This window comes from Callorhinus ursinus, unplaced genomic scaffold (genome assembly GCF_003265705.2).
Source record: "Callorhinus ursinus isolate GAN/ISIS: 27379988/994484 unplaced genomic scaffold, GSC_fseal_2.0 scaffold2, whole genome shotgun sequence".
NCBI lineage: Eukaryota > Metazoa > Chordata > Mammalia > Carnivora > Otariidae > Callorhinus > Callorhinus ursinus.
The window spans coordinates 18115130-18136523 of record NW_027397064.1 but is presented as its reverse complement, the minus strand read 5'-3'; the positions used below and the strand labels follow the sequence as shown (position 1 = coordinate 18136523).

General features: G+C 55.3%; 1 protein-coding gene across 8 annotated transcripts in view; it reads right to left on the bottom strand.

Moving 5' to 3' along the window:
• The window catches only part of TNS1 (tensin 1), a 223792-nt gene that overhangs the window by 28830 nt on the left and 173568 nt on the right, over positions 1-21394 (bottom strand). For 2 of the 8 annotated variants that reach the window (XM_073878821.1, XM_073878826.1), the window contains exons 19-22: positions 17373-18941; positions 5914-6110; positions 4870-4945; positions 892-984 (exon numbers count right to left, since the gene is read on the bottom strand). In XM_073878821.1, coding sequence (XP_073734922.1) covers positions 892-984; positions 4870-4945; positions 5914-6110; positions 17373-18941 — 1935 coding nt within the window. Of the gene's footprint in view, positions 1-299; positions 324-891; positions 985-4869; positions 4946-5913; positions 6111-11139; positions 11224-17372; positions 18942-21394 lie in introns of all 8 variants that reach the window. The other 6 variants (XM_073878838.1, XM_073878845.1, XM_073878801.1 and 3 more) reach the window with 5 other exon arrangements.

The following is a 21394-nucleotide window of genomic DNA, read 5'->3' as shown; positions in this document are numbered from 1 at the left end:
GAGGCCGGGGCAGAAGAGCCCAGGGTAAGAGGTAAGGTCCACCCTGACACGGCCCTGGGGGCTCAGGACGCACAGTTTAAGGAGGGCCTCGCTCTCGGGGACAAAGCCAGCCCCCCTCACAGCCCCTGCACCCGGGGCTTGCATCTCAAGCAGAAGGGTCCTGGCTGGTGAGAGGCAGCCCCAGGTGCCTTCTGCTCCCTGGTGACTCAGTGTCCCCGGCCATGCAGACACCTCCGGACAGGAGGCTGTGCCAGCCACGTGTCCGCGTGGGTCACACATGCGTGTCACTGCCCTCCTACCTGGCTGGATCAGTCTTCTGGTGACTAAGGAAGAAAAGCCAAGTTGGCCCCAAGGGCCCCAGCCCAACCCTAAAACCACAGTCTAGAGAACACCCTTCTGGGCTCGGACTGCTGGAAATGGCCACTCAGGGACCAGGGCCCTCCACTCGCCCCTTTCCCACAGGGAGGAGGGGGGATGTGGTAAGGAAGTGGGAGGTGTGACCTGGGGGGGGTGTACATCCGTGTGTGTGCGTACTCAAGTACACTGGGGGGATGGTGGAGCCAGGCTTCTGGCAGAGAGCTAACCAGCTCCAAGGAAATGGAGGCCAAGCCTCCCAATCCCCAAGTCAGAGGTCCCTGGGAGTGGTACTGACCCCACCTGTCCATGGGCATGAAGGCTCAAGCCCTGCAGAGAGCCCCCACTCAGGCCTGACAGCATTGTGGGCACAAAGCCAGGCTGCCATCTTGTTTCCAGAAGGCTCCTGAGAACCCGTCACCTCTGGGCACTTTCTGATGAGATCCTGAGGCCCTGCCCAGGACCACAGGGGTCCTCCAACCCCTACTCCTCCCTCTGGCCTCCCCCACCACCTCCCTTCCAGCTAGAGTCACTCACCACCTGTAGGGTGCAACAGGATGTCCGCTGGGTTGTGGGGTTTCAGGCCGAGAGCAGACAGGGGCGTCTTGGCCAGACCCGGAGGGGAGCGCACTGTGTCAAGAAGAAAGGAGACACAGGCAGTGAGCCTCAGGGTGAAGGAGGTGTGGGGAGATGAAGAGGGGCAGGAGCGGGGACACCGCTAACTGAGGACATGTTGGTGAGGGGTGGGCAGCAGGAGGCATCCAGGGGAGCCAGCCCCAGCCCCAGGGCTTACCGCCTTGCTTCCCACTGCCCTTTCCTATCTCTGTGTTTCTCCACAGCTCAAAGGGTAGAGTGAAAAAGTCAGGAAATGGAGCTGCCCCGCAACCCAGCCCTGGCCCTCAACCTCGAGCAAATCACTTGTATGCCGGGGCCCTTGGTGGCTCACTGCAGTCCCCGTGGCTCACAACATACACACAGCTTTGGCTATCTCTGACATCCTCGTACTGTAGTGTCTCTTCCCTCATCCTCTAGCCCCCACCCCCCAACACACACACAGTCTTTCCACACCGTGCACTTGGATGGACTTGGGACAACAAAAGGAAATGGGAAATCAAGATGGCACATCCTGTAAAGGCCCGAAGGAGTAAGGGATCACGGGCAGAGCCGTGCCAACCCTGAGACCCAGGGCAGCCCTCGGCCAGAGGTCTTTGAGCCCCAGCGAACCATGCCACTTGTAAAGCCCAGAAAGAGAGAATTTCTCAGTGTGGGGCTCTTTGTCCCCCCCCCCCACCCAGATCCTGGTGTTATGGAAGAGGGAGGAGCTCCACCTCCACAATCCTTGGCCAAGAGCACCAACGCCCTGTGCATACCCCAGGGCCCTTCTGGGCCGCCCGGCTGGGTTAGGGGTGTCATGTAACACACAAGGTCAGAAAGGGCTTGTCCGGCTTTTTCCCACCAGCCAAGGACGTGGCCGGACTCCGAGCTGGACTGCAGGGTGGCTGGCAGGTCCAGTCACAAGATTTCTCGGTGGCAGCTGCTGTGTCTCCTAACACATCTCTAAGAAGCAAAGAACTGAGCTCTGTGTCTCTTACCACGGCTACTGGGAGTGTGCAGAGGCCACGGGCCCTGAGGACAGGCGGCCACACAGGTCCGCCAGAGCCCAAGCCTGCCCGCCACACACCAATGGCCCCAACAGACCAGCTGTGGCCCTCGGGTGCCTGGCCCCCACACAGCAGCTCCAGGACACCCCCGGACCCCTCCTCCTTTCCTCAAAAGACAGACCTGCAGGGAACAAAAAGCTACAATCTCTCAATGTAACCAACATCCACAACTTATCTGTGCACATGTGGGTGTATGCACAGGGACACACAGCAACAGTGAGAAATCACAGGGGTCGGGATGGGGGCAGACTCCATCCTCACACCATCCTCAGATGCCCAGTGGACAAAGAGCAGAGGGGACAAATGTGTGCAAATGCACACAGCCCAGTAATGAGATAGGTCTAGGCTTGCATGTCTCTATCCCTCCCTCTCCTTACACACACACACACAAACACACACACACACAGATTCAGTTTCTGCCCCCCTCCAGCCCCCCTGCCCATTACTGAAAATGGTGTCTTGCAATAGATCCTTATCAAGCACTTATTAATGTTTGTCAAATGAACGAATTGGAATGTAATTAACTATGGAAGAACGAGCCCAGCCTCAGAGACCACCACTGTCCACGGAATGCCCACGAAACATCTCCAGCCCACGGGCGTGCGTGTGTTGGCCCAGGCGGGGCAGCAGAGGTACAGGTGGACCAGTGAGCCGAGGTGAAGGGAAGGTGAAGGGAGCCAAGGTGAAGAGGCAGGGGGAGGTTTCTCCTGGTCCCACCTCCAGCTGCCTAGTCCCCTCATGCCCCGTCAACGGGCATCTGGCTCTTCTGCTGAGGCAGACGAGTGGGCGGCCCCGAAGCCAAGCAAGGCTTTTGCTTTCTGAGAGAGGGATTCCTCGCATTTCTCCGCCTCTGTCCTCTCTCCCAACCCTGTGCATTGATGAAATCTCTGCTTATTCTCCCCACTGGGGCAGCAGGGCTGGCATAGGCAGGGAGAGAAGAATGGGAACAGACACATACGGCAAAATCTAACCCTAGCCCCGCCCACGTGGCTTCCATCCCACACGGGGTGATGGCCAAGATCCTGGCTGATTGGACCGACAGTGAATCGGAGCAGGTGTGGTGGATGCTTAAGACCACCCCCAGGAGGGAAAGCGATTCCAGGGAGTCACAAATGGCCACGGAGGGGGCGCCTGGGTGACTCAGTTGGTTAAGCGTCTGCCTTCGGCTCGGGTCATGATCTCAGGGTCCTGGGATCGGGTCCGACATCCGGCTCTCTGCTCAGTAGGGCTCTGCTTCTCCCTCTCCCTCTGCCACTCCCCCTGCTTATGCTCTTTCTCTCTGTCTATCAAATAAATAAATAAAATCTTTAAAAAATTAAAAATTAAAAAAAGGCCAATGGAGTTGCCTCTTCAGCAGACCACCCCGGGCTTGCACCGTCCAATATGGTAGCCATGAGAGTACCTGCCGTGGAACCAATCAGAATTGAGATGCGCTCTAGGTGTAACACACACACCAGATTTCAAACACTTGGTATGAAACAAGAATGCAACGTATCTCTTTATACAGATTCCATGTTGAAATGATAGTATTATAGATCTCTCAAATTCAATAAAACCCATTAAAAGTAATTTTGCCAGCCTCTTTTTACAGTTTTAAAAAAAGATTGAGCACTAGGTGTTATAGGCAATTGATGAATCATTGAACACTACATCTGAGACTAATGATATGTTGGCTAATTGAATCTAAATAAATTTTTTTTAAAAAAGATTGTAAGATACCTCATTAGTTTTATCTTGAGCTACCTATGGAAATAATAATATTTTCGACATTTGGGGTTAAATAAAAAATATTACACTTTACTTCTCCAGTTTCCTATGATGTTTTTCAATGCGGCCACTAGAAAATGCTCCATCACAAGTGTGATTTGGGCTAGATTTCCATTGGGCCACACTGCCCTGGGGAGAACCATGGTTTCCACTCCCAGCTTTGGCCCCCCACATGCCCCAGGCGGCAGCCCACACAAGTTCTGCTGCACAGGGTGGGGCTCTGGGGCCACATTCTTCCCTCAGGACAGCCAGCCCCCAGGAGAACATACCGCCAGTTCTGGTCTCCAGTCCTCACTCTCCTCCCCTCCCTGGGCTCTCCCTCCTTGGCTGCCCAGGCACCTGCCACCGGGACCCCGAGTCCTTCTCAGTCCTGTTCCATCACTGCTGTCCCACAGCTGCCTCTTTCCAGCTCCCCCTGTCTCTTCTACCATAAAAAGGTACACTACCCCAGCCCTGCACTCATCCGGGTCTTCTCTTTGTGTGCAAATGCCTCTGCCCTCTGGGGCTTTGCCTCTCCAGTGAGTGCCTCAGGGGCTAGAGACTAAATGTTCCTGCCTGGAGACCAAGGACGGATGAGCTGGGGACTCTTGACAGGCTGAGTGTTCTGGGCCTTTCTTTCCCTGATGGAAACTAAATAGGTTGCCTGAAATGGAAGACGTGTCCGGATGTAGACAGAAATGGGGGTCTGGAGCAAGAAGGCCAAGGGTTATCTCAGAGATACACCAGCAGGTCACAAAGAGTCACTCTAGGATGGGGGGGGGGGTGGTGTTTTGCACACAAGATGCAAAACCTCTCAACGATTAGGAAGATTCCAGACTTTGGGAGTCCAGGGGCCCCACAGAAGGTCGGCAGGATCCCAAGCCCGTAGCTGCTGCACCCCCACATGTATGCATGTGGACAACAGAAGGAAGGGGGGTAGGGCAGGGATGGTGAAGTGAAATGAGCCATCTGGACCAGGAGCGACAGATCCTGGCCCTGCCCAGCTCTGCCAGGACCTCCCCCCAAACCCAGGGTGCTTACTCAGGCCAGGGCTGAGAGCACAGCTTGCGGGCACCCAGGGAAGACAGGCGTAGTGAGGAGCTCTTACCCCCACTGGGCGGTGGGCTGGTCGGGGAGGTTCCCTCCATCTCCTCAAAGGCCTCCTTGTAGCTGTGTAGATGGGGCTGCAGGAGAAGAAGAGGAGGTGGGGGGGTGCCCACTGGTGGCCGTGACCCTGAAGAGCAGGGGTTTCCCAGGTAACCAGCCCACACATCCCCTTGCCAGCCCCGCCCCCCCCCTTGGGGGAAACACAAAGGTCAAAGGGAGATCCTGGCCATTCACAGACACACCCACTCCTTTGTCACTGAGCGAATGAAAAGCGGCTATTTGCAAATCCACTGTCCAACATGGGTGGAAATCAGGAGCACTTGCCTTGGAAATATTCCCCAACAGGGCCAAAGAGAAGGGGCTGGGGACGGGGGACTTGAGTCCTGCCAGAAGGCAGGAGAGAAAAGATGTCCAAAAGCCATTTATATCTAGAATAACTCGCTAGCCTGCATTTTATCGGACATGGGTCACTCATACCAGAATCTTCCAGGATGGCCGTTTAAAATGCATTTTCCCGGGCCCTGTCCCAGATCTAATATGCTGGGATCTCTGGAGGCGGACTTGGGAATCTACGTTTATAACAAACCCCCTAGTGGTTGTTTATACTCGTCAAAGTCTAAGATCTACTGCCTCCCAACTACAGACAGGTCTCAAAAATGCAAACATTTTGGCATTGAAGTTAGATCTGCCAAGAAAACCCTATACCTAGAAAGAATTCAAAACCATTCTTGTCAGTCTATACGATCTGGCTTGGAGTTTAGAGACTGTGGTCATCTGTGTCATACGCAGGACCCTTACCACCCCACTAAGCAGGGCTCTTTAAGAATTAAGGAGGGAACTTCAATCTCAGTGTTAATCTAAGAGGTGGAGGCATAAAAGCTATTTAGGGAGGGAAAGGCCAGATTCCATGTGCCAGAGAAGAGATAGAGGGTGAGGACTGAGTTTCCTGACAGGCCAGGGCCACGCAGGTGGCGATCTGACTCCCGGATAGTTCATGGGGGCTCCACTACTCTCTCTGGCCACAGGATGCAGCCCAAGGACTCACCTCTTTGGGCCGCCCTCCAGGATTGAGGGCGATGGTGAGAGCCAGCTCGGGGGAGACGCACTGGACAGGGGAACGAACCCCAGGGCTACGGGGGGATGCGGGTTCTGGAGACTGGTTCTCATACTGTCCATCGCTGGCTGCCCGCCTCCGGAGAGGGGCTGGGGGCTCTGCAGGCTGCTTCTCCCGAGCCTGCACCCCTGGGAGGAATTCAGGGCATAGAGGGCAGTGAGCATTTTAGGCGAGAAAGGATCGATCAGGCCCAATTCCCCAGAGAAGGCGGTGCATCTTAGCCAGGGGCCACGCTGGAGCTGGGCCTGTCTCCCCTCCGGACTCCCCCACTGCCTCCCTCTGCCCACACCGCAGGCTTTCTCTGCAGGGTGGGGGATCTGCTGTGAGGTGGGGCTGGCCTTCACCAGGAATCTCTACCCTGCACAGGGTTGGGGCCCAAAGCACAAAGGGCTGATACGAGAAACAGATGTCAACTCCTTTCAAACCCTAGAGACAGAGGGCCAGAGCTTCCAGGCAAAGGAGGGAAGGTGGAAAGACGAGAGAGTCTCCAAGGTGACCACATCAACCAACAAGCAACATCAGGCCCGTGGGGAAGAACTTTGGAAAGAGCACATAATGCATCATCTTGCAAATGGTGCTCCCGAGAAGGAACAAAGAAATGACTAAGTCTTATCATGAAGTCCCCAGCCCCAGCTGGCCCCTAGAATATTGCTGGTCTTCTCTGGGGTTCCCCAACCTCCATCCTGGGCACCTCTGAAAACACTTACCAACTGCCCTTATGCTGGCCCCTCATCTGCCCACCCCTGTCTCACCCCAAAGATGGTCCAGCTTCCCACCGTGCCCCTCCCCGCAGATCAGCAGGCAAAGGGCCTGAGGTCATGGGCTCCATCTGTTTTTCTGTATCCCCTTCCACTCCACAGGCCGAAGCATGTTGTTAGCCTCGCCCTCCTTCCCTCCCACTCTATCTTCCCACAGCTGGGCTGAGGCACGGAACCCATTGCCTCACTGAGCTGGCTCCAGAATCCTAGAAAACTTACTCCCCACGTCGCAGAGGCCAAGACCCAGCCTGAGGACAGGCTTCTTGTCTTCATTAATCTTGTGCGAGGACATTTTCAGCTCTGCCTTCACCATACCCCGGGAAGGGCAGGTTAAGTGAGGGGAAGTGCCAGGACATACCACAGGGCATGGGGGCCCCCAGCCGCGCCAGCCTCGTGCCGACACAGCTGGGAACACGGTCCCGTGGCACACTGCACACAGAGACGCATGCACGTGCGTACACCACCGGTCCCCTCGGGACGTGCCAGTGCAGCCCTCCTCCAGACTGAATCATCTTCCCTCCACAGTGGGGTCTGCGCGCCCCGCCGCCCACCCCCGCTCCAGCCTGGTACAGCCACTAAGGCTGCCGTGAAAAATCACATGCTGGAAAGCCTTCCTAACTTGTCATGAACAGTGGGCTGCCGATGCCAAACTAGGGACGGACACACACTCTCTCATGCTCACACACACACACACACACACACACACACACACACACACACACACACCACACACACACACAGGCACTCAACATGCACTCATCTGATCACGTAACCGGGGACCCCATCCGGACAGCAGCAAGACTAGCGTAGCTTTTACAAAGGCAGAGGGACCCAGGTGGGGTGCGGTTTCAAGCCTCCACTTCGGGATCTCTCTGACTCAGAGGCAGCCTGCCTGCTATCTCAACCAAGAGAAAAGAACCCCGGATGGGGACTGAACCAGACTCACAAACTGCTTGACTTAAAGCAAATAAGCCCTCCTCTTAAAGTGCCCTTATTTTCCAAATAGAAAAATGGGGGTCACATAGTCCTAACAAGGGTCTGTTACAACCATCAACCCAGATTAAAGACGCAGGCAGGCTCTCCCAGGGCTGAGCAGTGCCCAGGACCCCAGGGTGCGGCTACCCCAGGCTCCCAGCCGTCAGAGAGGCGGCAGCCCCCAAGCACCACGCCGCACCTGCAGGGGCTTCCTGCCTTCGCCCCGCTTCTCCCACCTCCACCGAGCCCCTTCCTCCCCAGGCCTCTTGGGCAGCCTGGTTCAGAGCTGCCGCGCGTTTCATTCCTGGCAAAAACATTAGAAAGAAACAGACATAGCCATTGATTTTCTAATAATAATTGTGACAAAGGAGGCCCATTTGGGAAAGGCTCTTGGGGTTTGGAACTAAGTTCAGCTCCAAGGTTAAAAGAAATGCATTAGGGCTGGTTTCAGTTCCGGCTCACCCAGCCCCGCAGCCTCTTTCTGGCAGATCCCTGTGCCTTTGCCAGGGGTGGCCAGTTTCCCTGGTTGGGGATCTGATGTCTGCCCTTGAAAAGTGGGTCTGTTTCAATTCGAGGCCCTAAATCTCCCAGAGGGACGGAGAAAATGCTCCCCGGTGTGCTCATAGAGCATCCTCTATGTTCAGGTGCTGCAGACAGTTGCAGCGGCCCAGAGAAGGGGTCGGACTGCTCGAGAGGGGCTTCCCACGGTGGAGGATGCAAGATCCTGGCCCAGTCAGCCATCCGAGAACGATCACACCTCCTCAAGTCCTGAGGCAAGGGGACGGACAGGATGACCCCCAAAGAGCTAGACTCTGCAGAAGGGGGAAGACCCCACATTCCACTCCCACGGAGACAGCCTCTCCCCCCGCAGCAGGCCCCATGGCACCAGCGGCCAGTCAGAGCCTCTCACATTCTTTGAACACAGTATATCACTGTTGTCCCCTTTGGCAGGCCCAGATATGCCCCAGAGTTCTGGAGAGCCATGTCCCATCTCTCTTGTCCTTCTCTATGGGAGGGGAGACAGGGCATGGCTGGGGCGGGAGGGGGGGCGGAGGGAAGAGAGCCCTATTGTTCCTCGGCCAAGCTGGGATGGCTGGACACAAGCTAACAGCCAGTGTCAGAGAGAGAGAACACCCCTCCCTCATGTCCCAGAGACTGACTGATCGTAAAAATAGGCTTACTCCCTGCCACCCACCTCCCCACCACCACCACCCTCAACCCCAGGACTCTCTCGGTCTCTTGGCCCATTTCCCTGTCTCTGTCGAGGTCCCTGTTCCATTTGGTCCACTCCCTGCACGCACTCTTGCACACACATGTGCATACATGGACACATGCGCACACACACACAGCCTTCACCCGCAGGAACGGCAGTGGATCCGGGTTGCCCTCAGAACCTCTACCCCAGCAGGAGACCGTGGGGCTGGAGGAAGCTTGTGAAGAAAGGTGGAAAGAGTGGGGCTGAGGGCCTCTGGAATGTCTTCCTTCTAGCCCCAGGAGCATGAGGAGGGGGACGCCCTCATAGCAAGGAAGCGGCCTTTCAGATAATAACATTTAGAAGCGCTTTGTGTCCTCTGAAGGCTGCTCACACACATAGGCACTGGGCCTTCCCCACCGCCTGGAGGATGGCAGTCACCTCAGGGCCTGTACACAGACCACCAGATCTGAAGAGCAGGGTGCCAAACAGCCCCATTTCCTGCGGGTCCTCACTGCATTCCCCAGGGTGGTGCTGTGTTTGAGGGAACAGCTGGTTCCAAGGCTCCCCTCAAGTGCGCTGGACCTGAGGCAATGAATCCCCTTCACCACACACACACACACACACACACACACACACACACACACACACAGCACTTCTGGGGGTTGCAGCCCCAGCATACATCAATGCACCCACTTGGGCAGAGCACAGGCACCCACCGCCCGAGTGCCCTGGACAAATGCCCTGGTGTCAGGCTTCATCACACGCCTCCCCTACACCCCCCAGACTGGCCGTGTCCACCCCCACAGACCCAGCTCTTCTTTCCAGCCTTCTGATTTCCAAAAGCCTGGATTCCTCAGCGCCAGGCGACGGGGCTGGGTGTCCGACAGCATGCCTGGGGCTCCGAAAGCCAGGGTCTCCGGGAGGCCACCTGCTGGGCCAGGGCACCAGAAAGCCACACGGCGATCACACTAGCAGCCCCAGGGCAAGCCATGCCAGCTCCCCTCGGGACAGGCCCACCGCCCCAGACCAGCCCCAGCCCCCCAGGTCCAACTGAACACTGCACTCCCCACCACTGGGCCGAGAAAGGGTGAAGGGAGGGAGAGGAGGCGGACAGGGGCATTCTGCTAGAGCCATCTCCCCATTTCCCATGGACTGGGAAGAGGAGGGTCTGGGCAAACACCAGATACTGCTGTGAGGAGTCAACAATCCCCACTACCCCCTACGCCTGTTCCCGGAACTGCTCAGGGCCATGGCGTGGGGCAAACCTGAGCACAACCTTCTCCCTCACCTGGGCCTCCAGGCTCAGAGGCACAGGGAACACTATGAGGCAACACCCTCCCCAGAGCTAACAGCCAATGGGCAGACGTTAGTGGGCATCACCCTCAAAGAGAGCAAGGGGACCCTTGATGAAGTGTCCACCATATTGGGGCACGTCAAGCCACCACGCAAAATACACGTGGCGGGGCTATGAAGTCTCCCTTTTCCACGTTAGGAAATTGAGCTCTAAGTAATCAAGAGACTTGCCCAGGGTCACAGAGGGGGTCAAAGGCAGAGCCAGGACCATGCCCAGGGCTCCTGACTCTTGGCCATGGGTCCTAGGATCAGAGATTCGGGATGAGGTCAGAGGGGGTGCCATGTCCCCAGAGAGTACCACACTCAAGAGTGGACAGGGCAGCAGGTGTTGGGCACCACTCTTTGTCGTGAGCCTGGTGGCCCATGCAAAGCACAGCCTGGCTCCTGCTGAGACCCTGGCCCAGCCGCCTGGGTGGTCTGGCCAGGGTGGCTGGAGAGCCGGGCTGTCCCCGCCCTCACCGAGCACACTCACTGCAAAGGCCTGTGTGTCCACGGGGAGCCCGAAAGTTCATCTATTCACCCCAGACCGTGTTCCTATCAGTAAGGCCAAAGCCAAAAGCATCAGGCCTGTGTCCATGCAGAAGTGGGAGCACTGGCTCATGCAGAAAGGAGGGGAAGAGGGTTTAGAGAGAGGAGGAGAGGGAAGTGGGTGGGAGGGCCGGTAAGGAAAGGAGGAGGGGGTGAAGAGAACAGGAAGAGATGGAAAGAAGAGGAGAGAAGGGGGAGGAGGAAAAGGTGAAGCAGGATGGAAAAAGTGAACGAGGACGAGAGCGGGCAAAGGTTGGAAGAAGTGGTCCATGAGAAAGAGGGAAGAAAAGCTGAGCACCACAGTGAGGGCCAGAGACTTATAAGGGGGAAGGCGGGAGGGGAACCAACCGGAGAGGGAGGAAGACCGGAGCCGGTGGAGAGGAGGCAGCTGAAAGCCTGTGTGCCCCATGCCCTGCAGCTTGGCATTGTACGCTGCCCACCCGCACCCCGGGGAGCCGGCAGGGAGGGGAGCAAGCAGGAAGGGGAGGCAGGGGGGAGGGGGTGACACCAGGCAAGGAAGGCACCACACCCGCGGCACAGGGGACAGATGGACGCAGGACACACAGAGGACGCAAGGGGCAAGGCATTAAACAGGACGAAACAAAACAAAAACAAAGAGAAAATCAAGATTAGTTGGTGTTCTGAGTCTGGGATGGGGCCACACGCTTGGAGGGAGGTGGGAGGGTGTCAGACAAGAAGAGAGGGTGCATCCAGGGTCTTGCTTCTCCAGTGGGCAGGTGGACCTCTTGCTGTCCCACAGGACGCCACATCTCTCGCTTTTCTAACCCCAGCATGGGGCAAGCAGGTGACGGCCCGGGACCAGGAGATTGCAGTCCTATTGCCCCACAACTCACCTGCCCTCACAGTCAGCATGGCCCCATGCCAGGACCTCTCTCCTCTTGTGGTCACCTGCCTCTTCCTGGACCCAGCTGTGACCCTCCCAGCCTGAGTCCAAGGGCCACAGTCCCTAGCATCCTAGCACCCCCCCTGCCCTTCGTCCTTCCCTCACCCCCACCTTAGCAACCCTCTTCCCCGGAGTCCCTTCCATTTCTACTCTGGACCAAAGCCGCTGGGCACCACTGAAAAGCCCTTAAAATGAGCCCACCTGGATGTACTATAAAGACTTGCTATGCCCTCCTTTTATCCACCCTCGCTGACTCCCTGACCCCATAAGGGCCGCACAGGGAAACGCTGCTCCTTCCCCAACTCTCTGCTTCACGAGCTACTCCACACCCGCTTCTTGGCCACTTCCCCCTCATGCCTCCAACTGCCAAATGTGGGAGGCTCTGGGACTCAGCTCTAGGACCTCTTTTATATGTGTGCTCCCTCGCAGGTGCCACGATGCGTGCCACACTTCACATGACACCATACACAGGCAACTTCATGTACTGGGATCATAATGCCCACGTTCCTAAGCTCCAACCTCTCCCCGTGGAGGTTTCAGGAGCCTCTCAAATCTATCATGGCCAAAATCACACTTTGGACATCCCCTCCAAGTCTGCTCTTCCCACATGCTTACCCTTCTCAGTAAAGAGCGACTCCACCCTTTAGTTGCTCAGGCCAAGAACCCCAGAGTTGTCCTTGACTTTTCTTGTTCATACCCCACGTCTAGCCTTGATGGCCCCACCTCCCAAACTGTACAATCTAGGCACTTCTCACCATCTCCACAGCCCCCACTCTGATCAACAGCAGCAGTCTCCTCACTGGTCTCTCTCCCTTCCATCCTGGCCACACTGATCCTTTTAGAACAAGTCAGATGATGTCACTGCTGTGCACACAGCACACAGAGTAAAAGCCAAAGTTCTTAGAAGCACCTACAAGGCCCCCTGCAAGCTGGCCCCCAGGCCCATCACCTCCTTGACCTCGTGCCCCACTACGAGCCTCACATCAGGCACAGCCCGACCTCAGGGCCTTTGCACTTGCTGTTCCATCTGCACATTCCCTCACCGCCCAGGGCAGCCTTCCCTGATCCTACTATATAAAGTGCAACCACCCACTCACCCTCTACCCCTCACTGACACTTTCCTGCTTTATCTTATCTCTGTGGCACTTATCACCCATCTGACATATTATATACGTATTCGCTTATTTGTTTATTGTCCATCTCCCCCATAAAGGCAAGGGTTTTTACCTCTTTTGTTTACTGCCATTTTTCCAGAGCCCAGACTAACACAGACTCGAAATTCATGCCGAATGATGACTGAACGGGCCTTGATGTCATCTCCTCTTTCCACGATGAAAAGTAAAAGTTGGGTTCTCAATTTGAGGTCCCAAAGCTTGATACAGGTATTTCCCTATATCTGTATTCATCCTTCACTCTTACTTCACAAGGAGGTATCTCACCTCCTCATGGAGCTTAAATCATCTACCTGGGCTCCTAGGCCTAGAGCCCCTCTTCCTTCCTTACTGGTCTTATTCTAGCAACTTCTTTCTTTCTCTTCCATCTTTTTCTTCTTTCTATTCCCTCCATATTCAACCTCTGCTTCTCTTCCTCTAAAAACATTCTCATGGCTTCTACATTTACAAAAAAAAGGAAAAGGCTCCCCATATCTTGCTACACTCTTTAGCTACCACCCTATTCCCTTTCATCATACAACCACTCAAAAGAATGGCTGATATCCTGTCTGCACTGCCTCCCTGCACTCACTCCTCAATCCTGCAGTCTGCTTTCCGTCACCACCACTCTGCGGAAAGTATGTCTTTGAAAATCCCGGGGGGCCACCTAATTGGCAAGCCCAGTGAATTTTTCCCAGTCCTCCTCCTCATGATCTCGCCAGTGACATTGTGAACCCCCCCCTCCTCCTGGAAACCCTTTTCTGTCTTGACTTCTGTGGTGACCCACTGTCCCTGTCTTCTCTCACTGTCCTGAACATTCCTTCTTGGCCCCCTTCCCCTCCGTTCACCCCCATGGCCATTTCATCCTAAGTTCTGTTCTCTCCATGCCCTCTGATATAGAGATCTTGTTCATGGCCAAAGCTTTAACCCATGTCTTTGTGTGGAGGACTCCAAAACCTACAGTTCTTTCCACTCTTTCAAGCTCCAGTTCCAGATGTTTAGCTGCTTTCCATACATCGCTACTGCCTGCAGGCTCCACCGTCACCTCAAACTCAACATATGGAACACTGATGTCTTCATCTTCCACAAAATCCACTTCTCCTAACTCCTGGCTTATTAATGGAACTAGCATTCTGTTCCTATTCATGGAGCCTCAGAATCATCTTTGATGTCCTCCTCTCCTTCACCCCTACATCCAATCTATTTGTAAGTGCACTGGTTCTACTCTCATGGTATCCTTGGCACCCATCTCTTCTTTTTCATCTCTGTGGTCAGCACCCTAATGCAATCCCCCCAACCCAATCTACCTAATGAACAACACATCTCCTGATTCAAAATCTCTCCTGTTTTGCCTCCTTCCTGCCCAGATCCACCAGATACATTTTCCTAAATTACAGATCTGATCATGGCATACTCCCAACTGAAACACGGCCATGGCTTCCTACGTTGCCACTAGATAAGATTCAAGCTCCTTAGTCTGATATTTTAAGACCAACCAGAGGAAAGCCCCAGGCCACTGCCTATATGCTCTCAATCTACTCTATTCTTCAAACACTTATGCTTTCCTGTCTTCACTAAGAACCCTGTCTCGCCAATGACCCCACCCACTTTCAAACTCCTATTCCTTTCCCAAGGCTCTATTTAAAACCCACACTCAACACACTCCTCCGTCTCTTCAGCTGATACTGATCTTTCCTTTTTCTTCACTCCCACAGAAGTTTCTCCATATCTCACTCATTAGGAATGACTTCATTTTAAAGTTCCAGTTCTTTCTTCCCTTACTAAACTCTAGATTCCTTAAAGATAAGATGCACATCTGATCTCCAACGTGCATTGAAATTTCCACCTCTAGAGACATCTGAGATCAGTCCAGTCACAGAATCAGGATCATAAGATAATATGGACTCAACAACTCTGATTCCTATTTCTTTTTCTTGTCTTATTGCACGGGCTAAGATATCTAATACAAGTGACAGTGGCGATAACAGGCATATTTATTTTGTCCCTGGTGTACCAGGAATGCTTCTAATGTTTCACAAGAAAGTGTTATGTATGCTACAGATTCCTGGTACCTACCCTTTATCAAGTTAGAAAACTACCCCTATATTCTCTGAGATCTAAGCTGAAATAAGACATAAGGAGTTATTGGATCAAAATGGAATGAGCCACGGATATAGTACTGAGGTATGGAGGAGGTATTGAGCCAAAGAAGAAAAGGCAGAACTGCAGAAGAAAAGCCAGGAGAAACCAGATCAAGTTCATGGCCATGAAGAGACTCTCCCTCAGATCTGAGCTTCCTGGGTTACTCATACTAAAGCTTATGTTCCAGCTTCTTGCAGAAGAACATAGAAGCAGCAGGAAGAAGTGGTACTGGCCTATTCCCTGACTCCCAGACTGTTGTACACAATGATCCTGCCTTTGCACCTTTACTTACACAAGCACTGCAGACACTCTGCAGGGCTACTGAGGAATTTGTGCTGCCATAAATACTTTCATGACAGGGCATGGACCAAGGAGTCCCCTTTATAGCCCTGGGGACCAAATATATCTGTCCCCTCTATACATCTCATCCCTTCTCCTGACTGAGTCACTCACAGTTAGTGGAGAAGATGATAGCAGGGTTGGGGACAGAGACATTGTACCAACATCCCTCCCTCCCTATGACTCCTTGGCAGCCAAAGTCTGGGCAGCTAAGGATATGGATATTGACAGTCAAGACTTCAGAAGCTGGTAGGAGAGAAAAGGCTGAGGGAAGATGCACTACAATATGGGCATCCTTCCGGAGCCATTAAGGTATGGCTTCCTTTAGAGCAAGCTCCAGGAGAGCGATACAGAGGGGTTTCTGGTAGGGGAGAGGAAATGCACTCTGCTTCCCCAGAGAATCCGCTCATTAGGTTAGAGTGTTACTATTCCTCAGGCCACCTCATCTCTGTAAAATATTAAGAGGGCCCCATTTCTCTCCCTTTAACAAAATCTCTGACAAAGAAGCTAGGGGTCCTTCTCTCCGGAGCCCAGAGGTGGGAAATAGAAGATGGCAGCCCCATGTGGACCACCCCCCCTAGTGTTATAGAGCTACTCAGAGCACCTCTAGACTTACAGAGCTACTCATCCTGTGTTTTGACTCTCAGCTAAAAGCAACGATGTGCTCCGAGACCAGCTCTCCAGGCGAGGTGAATCTCTGATAGTCAATTTCCATGGCATAAATGCTTTCCTCATGGCCAATTTGAAGTTAATGAGAGTGGAACTCGGGACTGTGCTCCGCTCTGAAGTACAGCAGGGCATCCCTGCCCCCACACCCTGGTCCTGGACTCAGCCTAATAGCCAGCCAGCCTGCCCTCAGCTGCTTCCCCAAACCCACTGTCCATCCCCAGGGAGGGGTCTCCCTCTCTCCCTGCAGCTGCTATGGTGTCTCAGCTTCCCTTACATTTAGGGAGAGGGGTGGAGGGCAGAGTCAGCTGCCCAGGCTCCTCTTCTCCTCCCTGAGCTCCCACCACCCTGTCCACTGAGGGGCTTGGCACAAGGTCCCCTAGCCCCCGTCTCTAGTCCACCCCGGCCTGGCCCCACCTCCACAGCTAAACAAACCCACAGGATTTCCCACCGAGTGTGGCTGCCCCCATGGAATGGTCATGGGCTTAGGCCCGTAAGAAGGAAGGGAGCCCTTCCTGTCCCTCCCAACATGGCCCTGCACACTCTGCCATTTCTTGCCTTGATCTCCCCAATAAGCTCTCTGGTCACCGCATTCCCTCACCTCCCTCCAGAAACATAAGCCCATTCTCTGGTAGGAAATGGAGCTTTGTTTCTCAGTGCCTGCTTCTCATCCACAGTGGGTCCAAAAGCAAGGACTAACAGGACAGCTGAAAGAGAAGGGGAACCTTGGCCTCCCCACCAAAATGAGACCTACCCAGAGGGGACCCACCAGGGTTGAGCACTCAGGTAGAGCCCCGGCCTTAAGGACACCTCCCTTCTCTGTTATGCCTCTGGGAGGGCCCAAGGGGGAACCTGGGTCTACAGAAGCCTCCCTCCAGCCTTCCCCACACCTTCCCCCAGGAACTGAAGTCTGAGGATGCAGGCAATTGCAGAGAGCATCTTTTCTCTGCCTAGAAAATCTGTACTCCAGCCCCAAAGTCACCACTTCCAGGAAGCTTTCCCTGATTGCTCTAGGTGGTAAGCCTTGCTTTCCCTCCAGCTCTGGGGCTTTGGCCCCCACCCCTGTCAGAGCACACCTTACATTCCTGTCTACCTTTCCTTTCACTATACTGTAAGCTCCTTGAAGGCAGGAACTGAAAGACATTGATCTTTGAATCTCAATGCCTGCCTTAGAGCCTAATAGACAATGAACGCAGGGAGGGATGGCTAGCGTGTGGGCTCCTGACAGCCTCTTCCCCAGGTCAAAGCAGCGCCTGCCAAGAGGTGATGGCTGCCCCTGCACCCTCCCTCACCCTGGCAAGACCAACCAAGACCAAAAAGGGAAGGCATGGAGGGAGTAGGAGGGGATTTCCAGGACTGATGGTCCCTGAGGCTCTTACCTGCTACGCGGTGGGCCACCAGCCCCTCCAGGTTCAGTGGCTCCTCCTCTGGAGTGCGGGATGGGTCTGAAGTTGCCTCCTTTGGTGGGAGCTGAGGCTGAGCAGTGAGGCCAGGGAGAGAGGCTGGGGGCTGCTGAGGCCCTGGAGGGCTATGGGTGGTTGGAAGGAAGGCAGACGAGGAGGACGAGGCTGGGCTCTTTGGACGGAAACTCTGGCTGGACCCAGCAGGACATGGCTGATAATCGTAAGGGGAGTAAGGCCTGCCGGAAGAGAAGGACTCCAGGGCCAGGGAGGCCCTCGGGGCCAGCTCAGGGGTTCCCAAGGAATGCCCACTGGGGATGTAGCCAGACCTGGACTGGGTCAGTGGATGGGGCTGGCAGGTGGAGCCGGAGAGAGGCTGGGAGGACAGCGGGGAAGCCCCTGGCCAGGCCCCCGGGACACTCTGGGACTTGTGCAGGGGGGCGGCAGCTGCGGCTGGCTCCAGATCCAGCATCAGCATGTTGAGTGCTTCGATGGACTGCTCGATCTCCTGCTGGGAGGCTGCACTTGGGAACTCAGGGAGGCTGGGGGTGGGGGTCTCAGCCAGCGGCTGGGGGCTGGGCCTGCTGGGCCCGAGACTCTCCAGGTGGGCTCTCTCCTGCTGGCGAGGGGGCGGACGAGGTTGCTGCTGCTGCCAGGAATTCAGGCCCCTCTGCACAGCCTCCCGGCTGCTGCCCCCACGGGCTGGAGCCGGGGGCAGCTGGGGCTCGCTCTCTGGAAAGGACTGGGAGCGGAACATCCCGCTGGGGTCAAGGCCATAGTGAGAGGCGGTCATTGGCTGCGGCCAGGCTGGGTGGGGCCCCTCCCGCTGGTAGCCGGCTAAACCCTCCTGTGCAGAGTAGGAGGGCCGCATGGGGGCCGTGTGGCCAGCATGGGCAGGCACCGCCCGGCCGGCGGACTCATAGGGGTAGCCCCCGCCATTGACCATCGGTTCCACGGGGTAGGGCTTGTCCAGCCCATTGGTCAGCGAGGACAGGGCCTCCGGGTAGCCTCCCTCACTGGTGTTGGTGACCCCGTCCAGGGAGGACAGTGTGCCCATGCTGCCCACACTGTGCCCGTCCTGGTTGGGCAACTCATCATCCAGGATGTCCGTCTCCCGCTCAGATGCCAAGGCCCCGCCGTTGATGTGAACCTGGGCTGGGACGACGTGGCGGCCGGAGGAGGGCACGGCCGGGCCCCCCACGGGGCGGGACCGGAGATGCTGGGTGCGGTACATGGGCCCTGGCTTCTCTCTCTCGACACCGAAGCCACTGAGCAGGCGGTCCAGCTCGCGCTTCTCCTCGGGACTCAGAGCAGCAGGGGCACTGGAGGGGCCAGGGGCGGGCTCATCGGTCTTGTCTGTCTTGGTGGAGGCTGTGGAGTTGCCTGAGTCGCTGCTCACAGAGAGGGTGTGCTCCACATGGTTGGGGGTGGCCGACAGGGCAGGGCGCACGGCGTTGACAGCCCCAGTGCTGCCGTGCAGGGAGTCCTTCTTCTTCACCTTGGCATACAGGCTCCCGTCCAGAGGTCCCTGAGTGTGTCCAACCACCTCTGCAAGAGAGCCGGAGGGCAAACAACAGACAGCAGATGTCAGTGGGAGGCAAGGACACCCTCACTTCTCCCAGAGGAAGGGAGTGAAGAGCTTCCAATCCCTGGATCCCAAAATCTCCACGCACCACTCAAGACAGAGCTAAGGTCCGTGGGTGTGGGGGAGGAGGACAAGAGGACCCTAGCCCAGGCTTTGGGCCCCAGTACCCAGCTCTCAGGGCCAGGCAGTGCAGCCTAAGCGGGCGGGGAGGGCGGTCTGGGAGCAAGCTGTCCCAGTCCAAAGCCTGGCCCTGGCGTTTCACCAGCTTCCCAAGGACCTGAAAGTACTGGGTCAAGATGGGGTTCAGCAAAGCCAGCAGTCCCCGTGTCAGAGGGGACATGCTTTCCCCTGGAACGCTGGGCTCGTGGGATCCTGGAAAGAGGATCCAGAGACCGGGGGGGCAGGGGAAGCATCTTAGGGATCCAGAACACAAAAGGAGATGCTCTCATCAGGGAGGGGTGTCCCCTGTGTCATTTTGTCTGGGGACCCCATGAGCAATACTTTCTCTGAAAGGAAAGAGTGAGCACTGGATGGCTCAGGGCCAGAGGGCTGACTCAGGAATGAAGAACTTCCCCACCCAGAGGGACTCAGTGATTTCACACCCTGTACAGTCAGTCAGCAGCCCAAATTCGAGCCCTGACACATGCACACGCACACACACACACACACACACACACAAGCCCCTCCCCTCCCTTCACTCCAAGGCAGGCCCCCAGTTGGCAAGAAAAGAAAGCCCCCTCCCAAATACTGCACAGACTCCAGCCAGACACCAAGAGTCACACACACCCACCATATTCACACACAGGAAAACCAGACACCAAGAGTCACACACACCCACCATTCACACACAGGAAAACCAGACACAAAGACGTCCAGAGACACACACGCCAACTAATAATCCCCCAAGTCAAACACCCAGAATTCACCCAAATCAAACACCCTGGTGCACTCTCGAGGTCCACTAGATAGGGGCCCCCGAGGCACCAAACACCTTGCAAGGCACTTTACATATACATTATTTCTAATCCCGTGAGTCAGGGAGTATTATACTTTAAGGATGGGAGAAAGTGAGGTTCACAGAAGTGAAACCATTTATCTGCAGATACACAGTATCTGGTAAAGCTAGATTTAAAATCAGAACTAATTTAAGATTTAATTAAAATAAAACTAAATTAAAAGCAAAACTAATTTAAAATCAGAACTTCAAAAACCATTCAATTTTTATTATTTCACACTGTCTCTCACATCACACACCCACACAGAGAATAAATGAAACACATAAAAGGCAACAATACCCCAAAATAAAGACTTAAATCTAAAGCCACAATCATTTCAGAAAATACAAGCTCCTACCATGTCCAAGGATCAGCCCTCAGGCCAGAAGTGGCAGCCTCTAAAAATAAACACTCATACAGAAGCCCACAGCCAAAAACAAGTGATCAGACAACCACAAAACAGGAACATCCTGATCAACATACACACACACAAACCACAGCCCGACCAAATGACGTCACGGGGAGCGAGCACAGCGAGGCCCAACGAGGCACATCGTCCACACACATCCCCCGGGGGCTGGATGCTCTGCCCATTCACTTAACTCGCCAGAACCGTCTCTCTGTCCCTAGTTTTCCCTGGGGCTTTGGGACCTTGGCCAGCAGCAGGTCCCAAGTGATACTGGGCCAGAGTGTGGCCGCAGCCACAGGCTCCCAGGGATGGGGCTGGTCTGAATCGGAGATAGGTCTGAATCTCCAGCAATCTGTTCCTTGTGCTGGGCCCCCGATGGCTGCTGAGATGCAGTCGCAGGCATGCCTGCCTCTTCCAAATGGCCTGTCGTTGCCTCTAAAGGTGTCGAAGCTACTGAAGGAGAGAGGCTGCCCCTCATCCCGTGTCCTTCCAGAGAACTGGGCTCCTTGCTACACAAAAAAAAGAGACCCCAGCTGGCAGCTCCCATAGGGGGAAAGCGTTGAAGACAAGAGCTCTCCTCCACTCAGATTTCTGGGGGTGGTTCCCATGAGGGGGGCCCCTTAGATCAGTCAGTGGGAGGCTGAAGGGCTGTCCTTCCTTCCCACCTGTGCCTGGAAAGCTGCTGGCCCCAGGGAAGGCAGGCGCGCTCCTGGGCCCTGGCCCCACTCCGAAGCTCATGCTGTGAAGCCAGGGAGCTTCTCCATCCCCCGCACCCTCTAACCTCCCAAGTTCATGCTCCTGTGGTCTGGGAAGTGGGGGGAACAGCAAAGCAAAGGGTGGAGTGTCCAACAGGCTCCCCATTTACACCTAGGGGCAATGAGAACCTCTGGGTACAAACCAGCGTAAACGGAAAAGTATTCTCTCCTTCAGGGAGAAGAAAGTAGACCCACCCCCGCATCTCACTTGGGCTCATAAAAGAAGAGCTTTTAGCAAGAGAGCTACAAAAGCATAT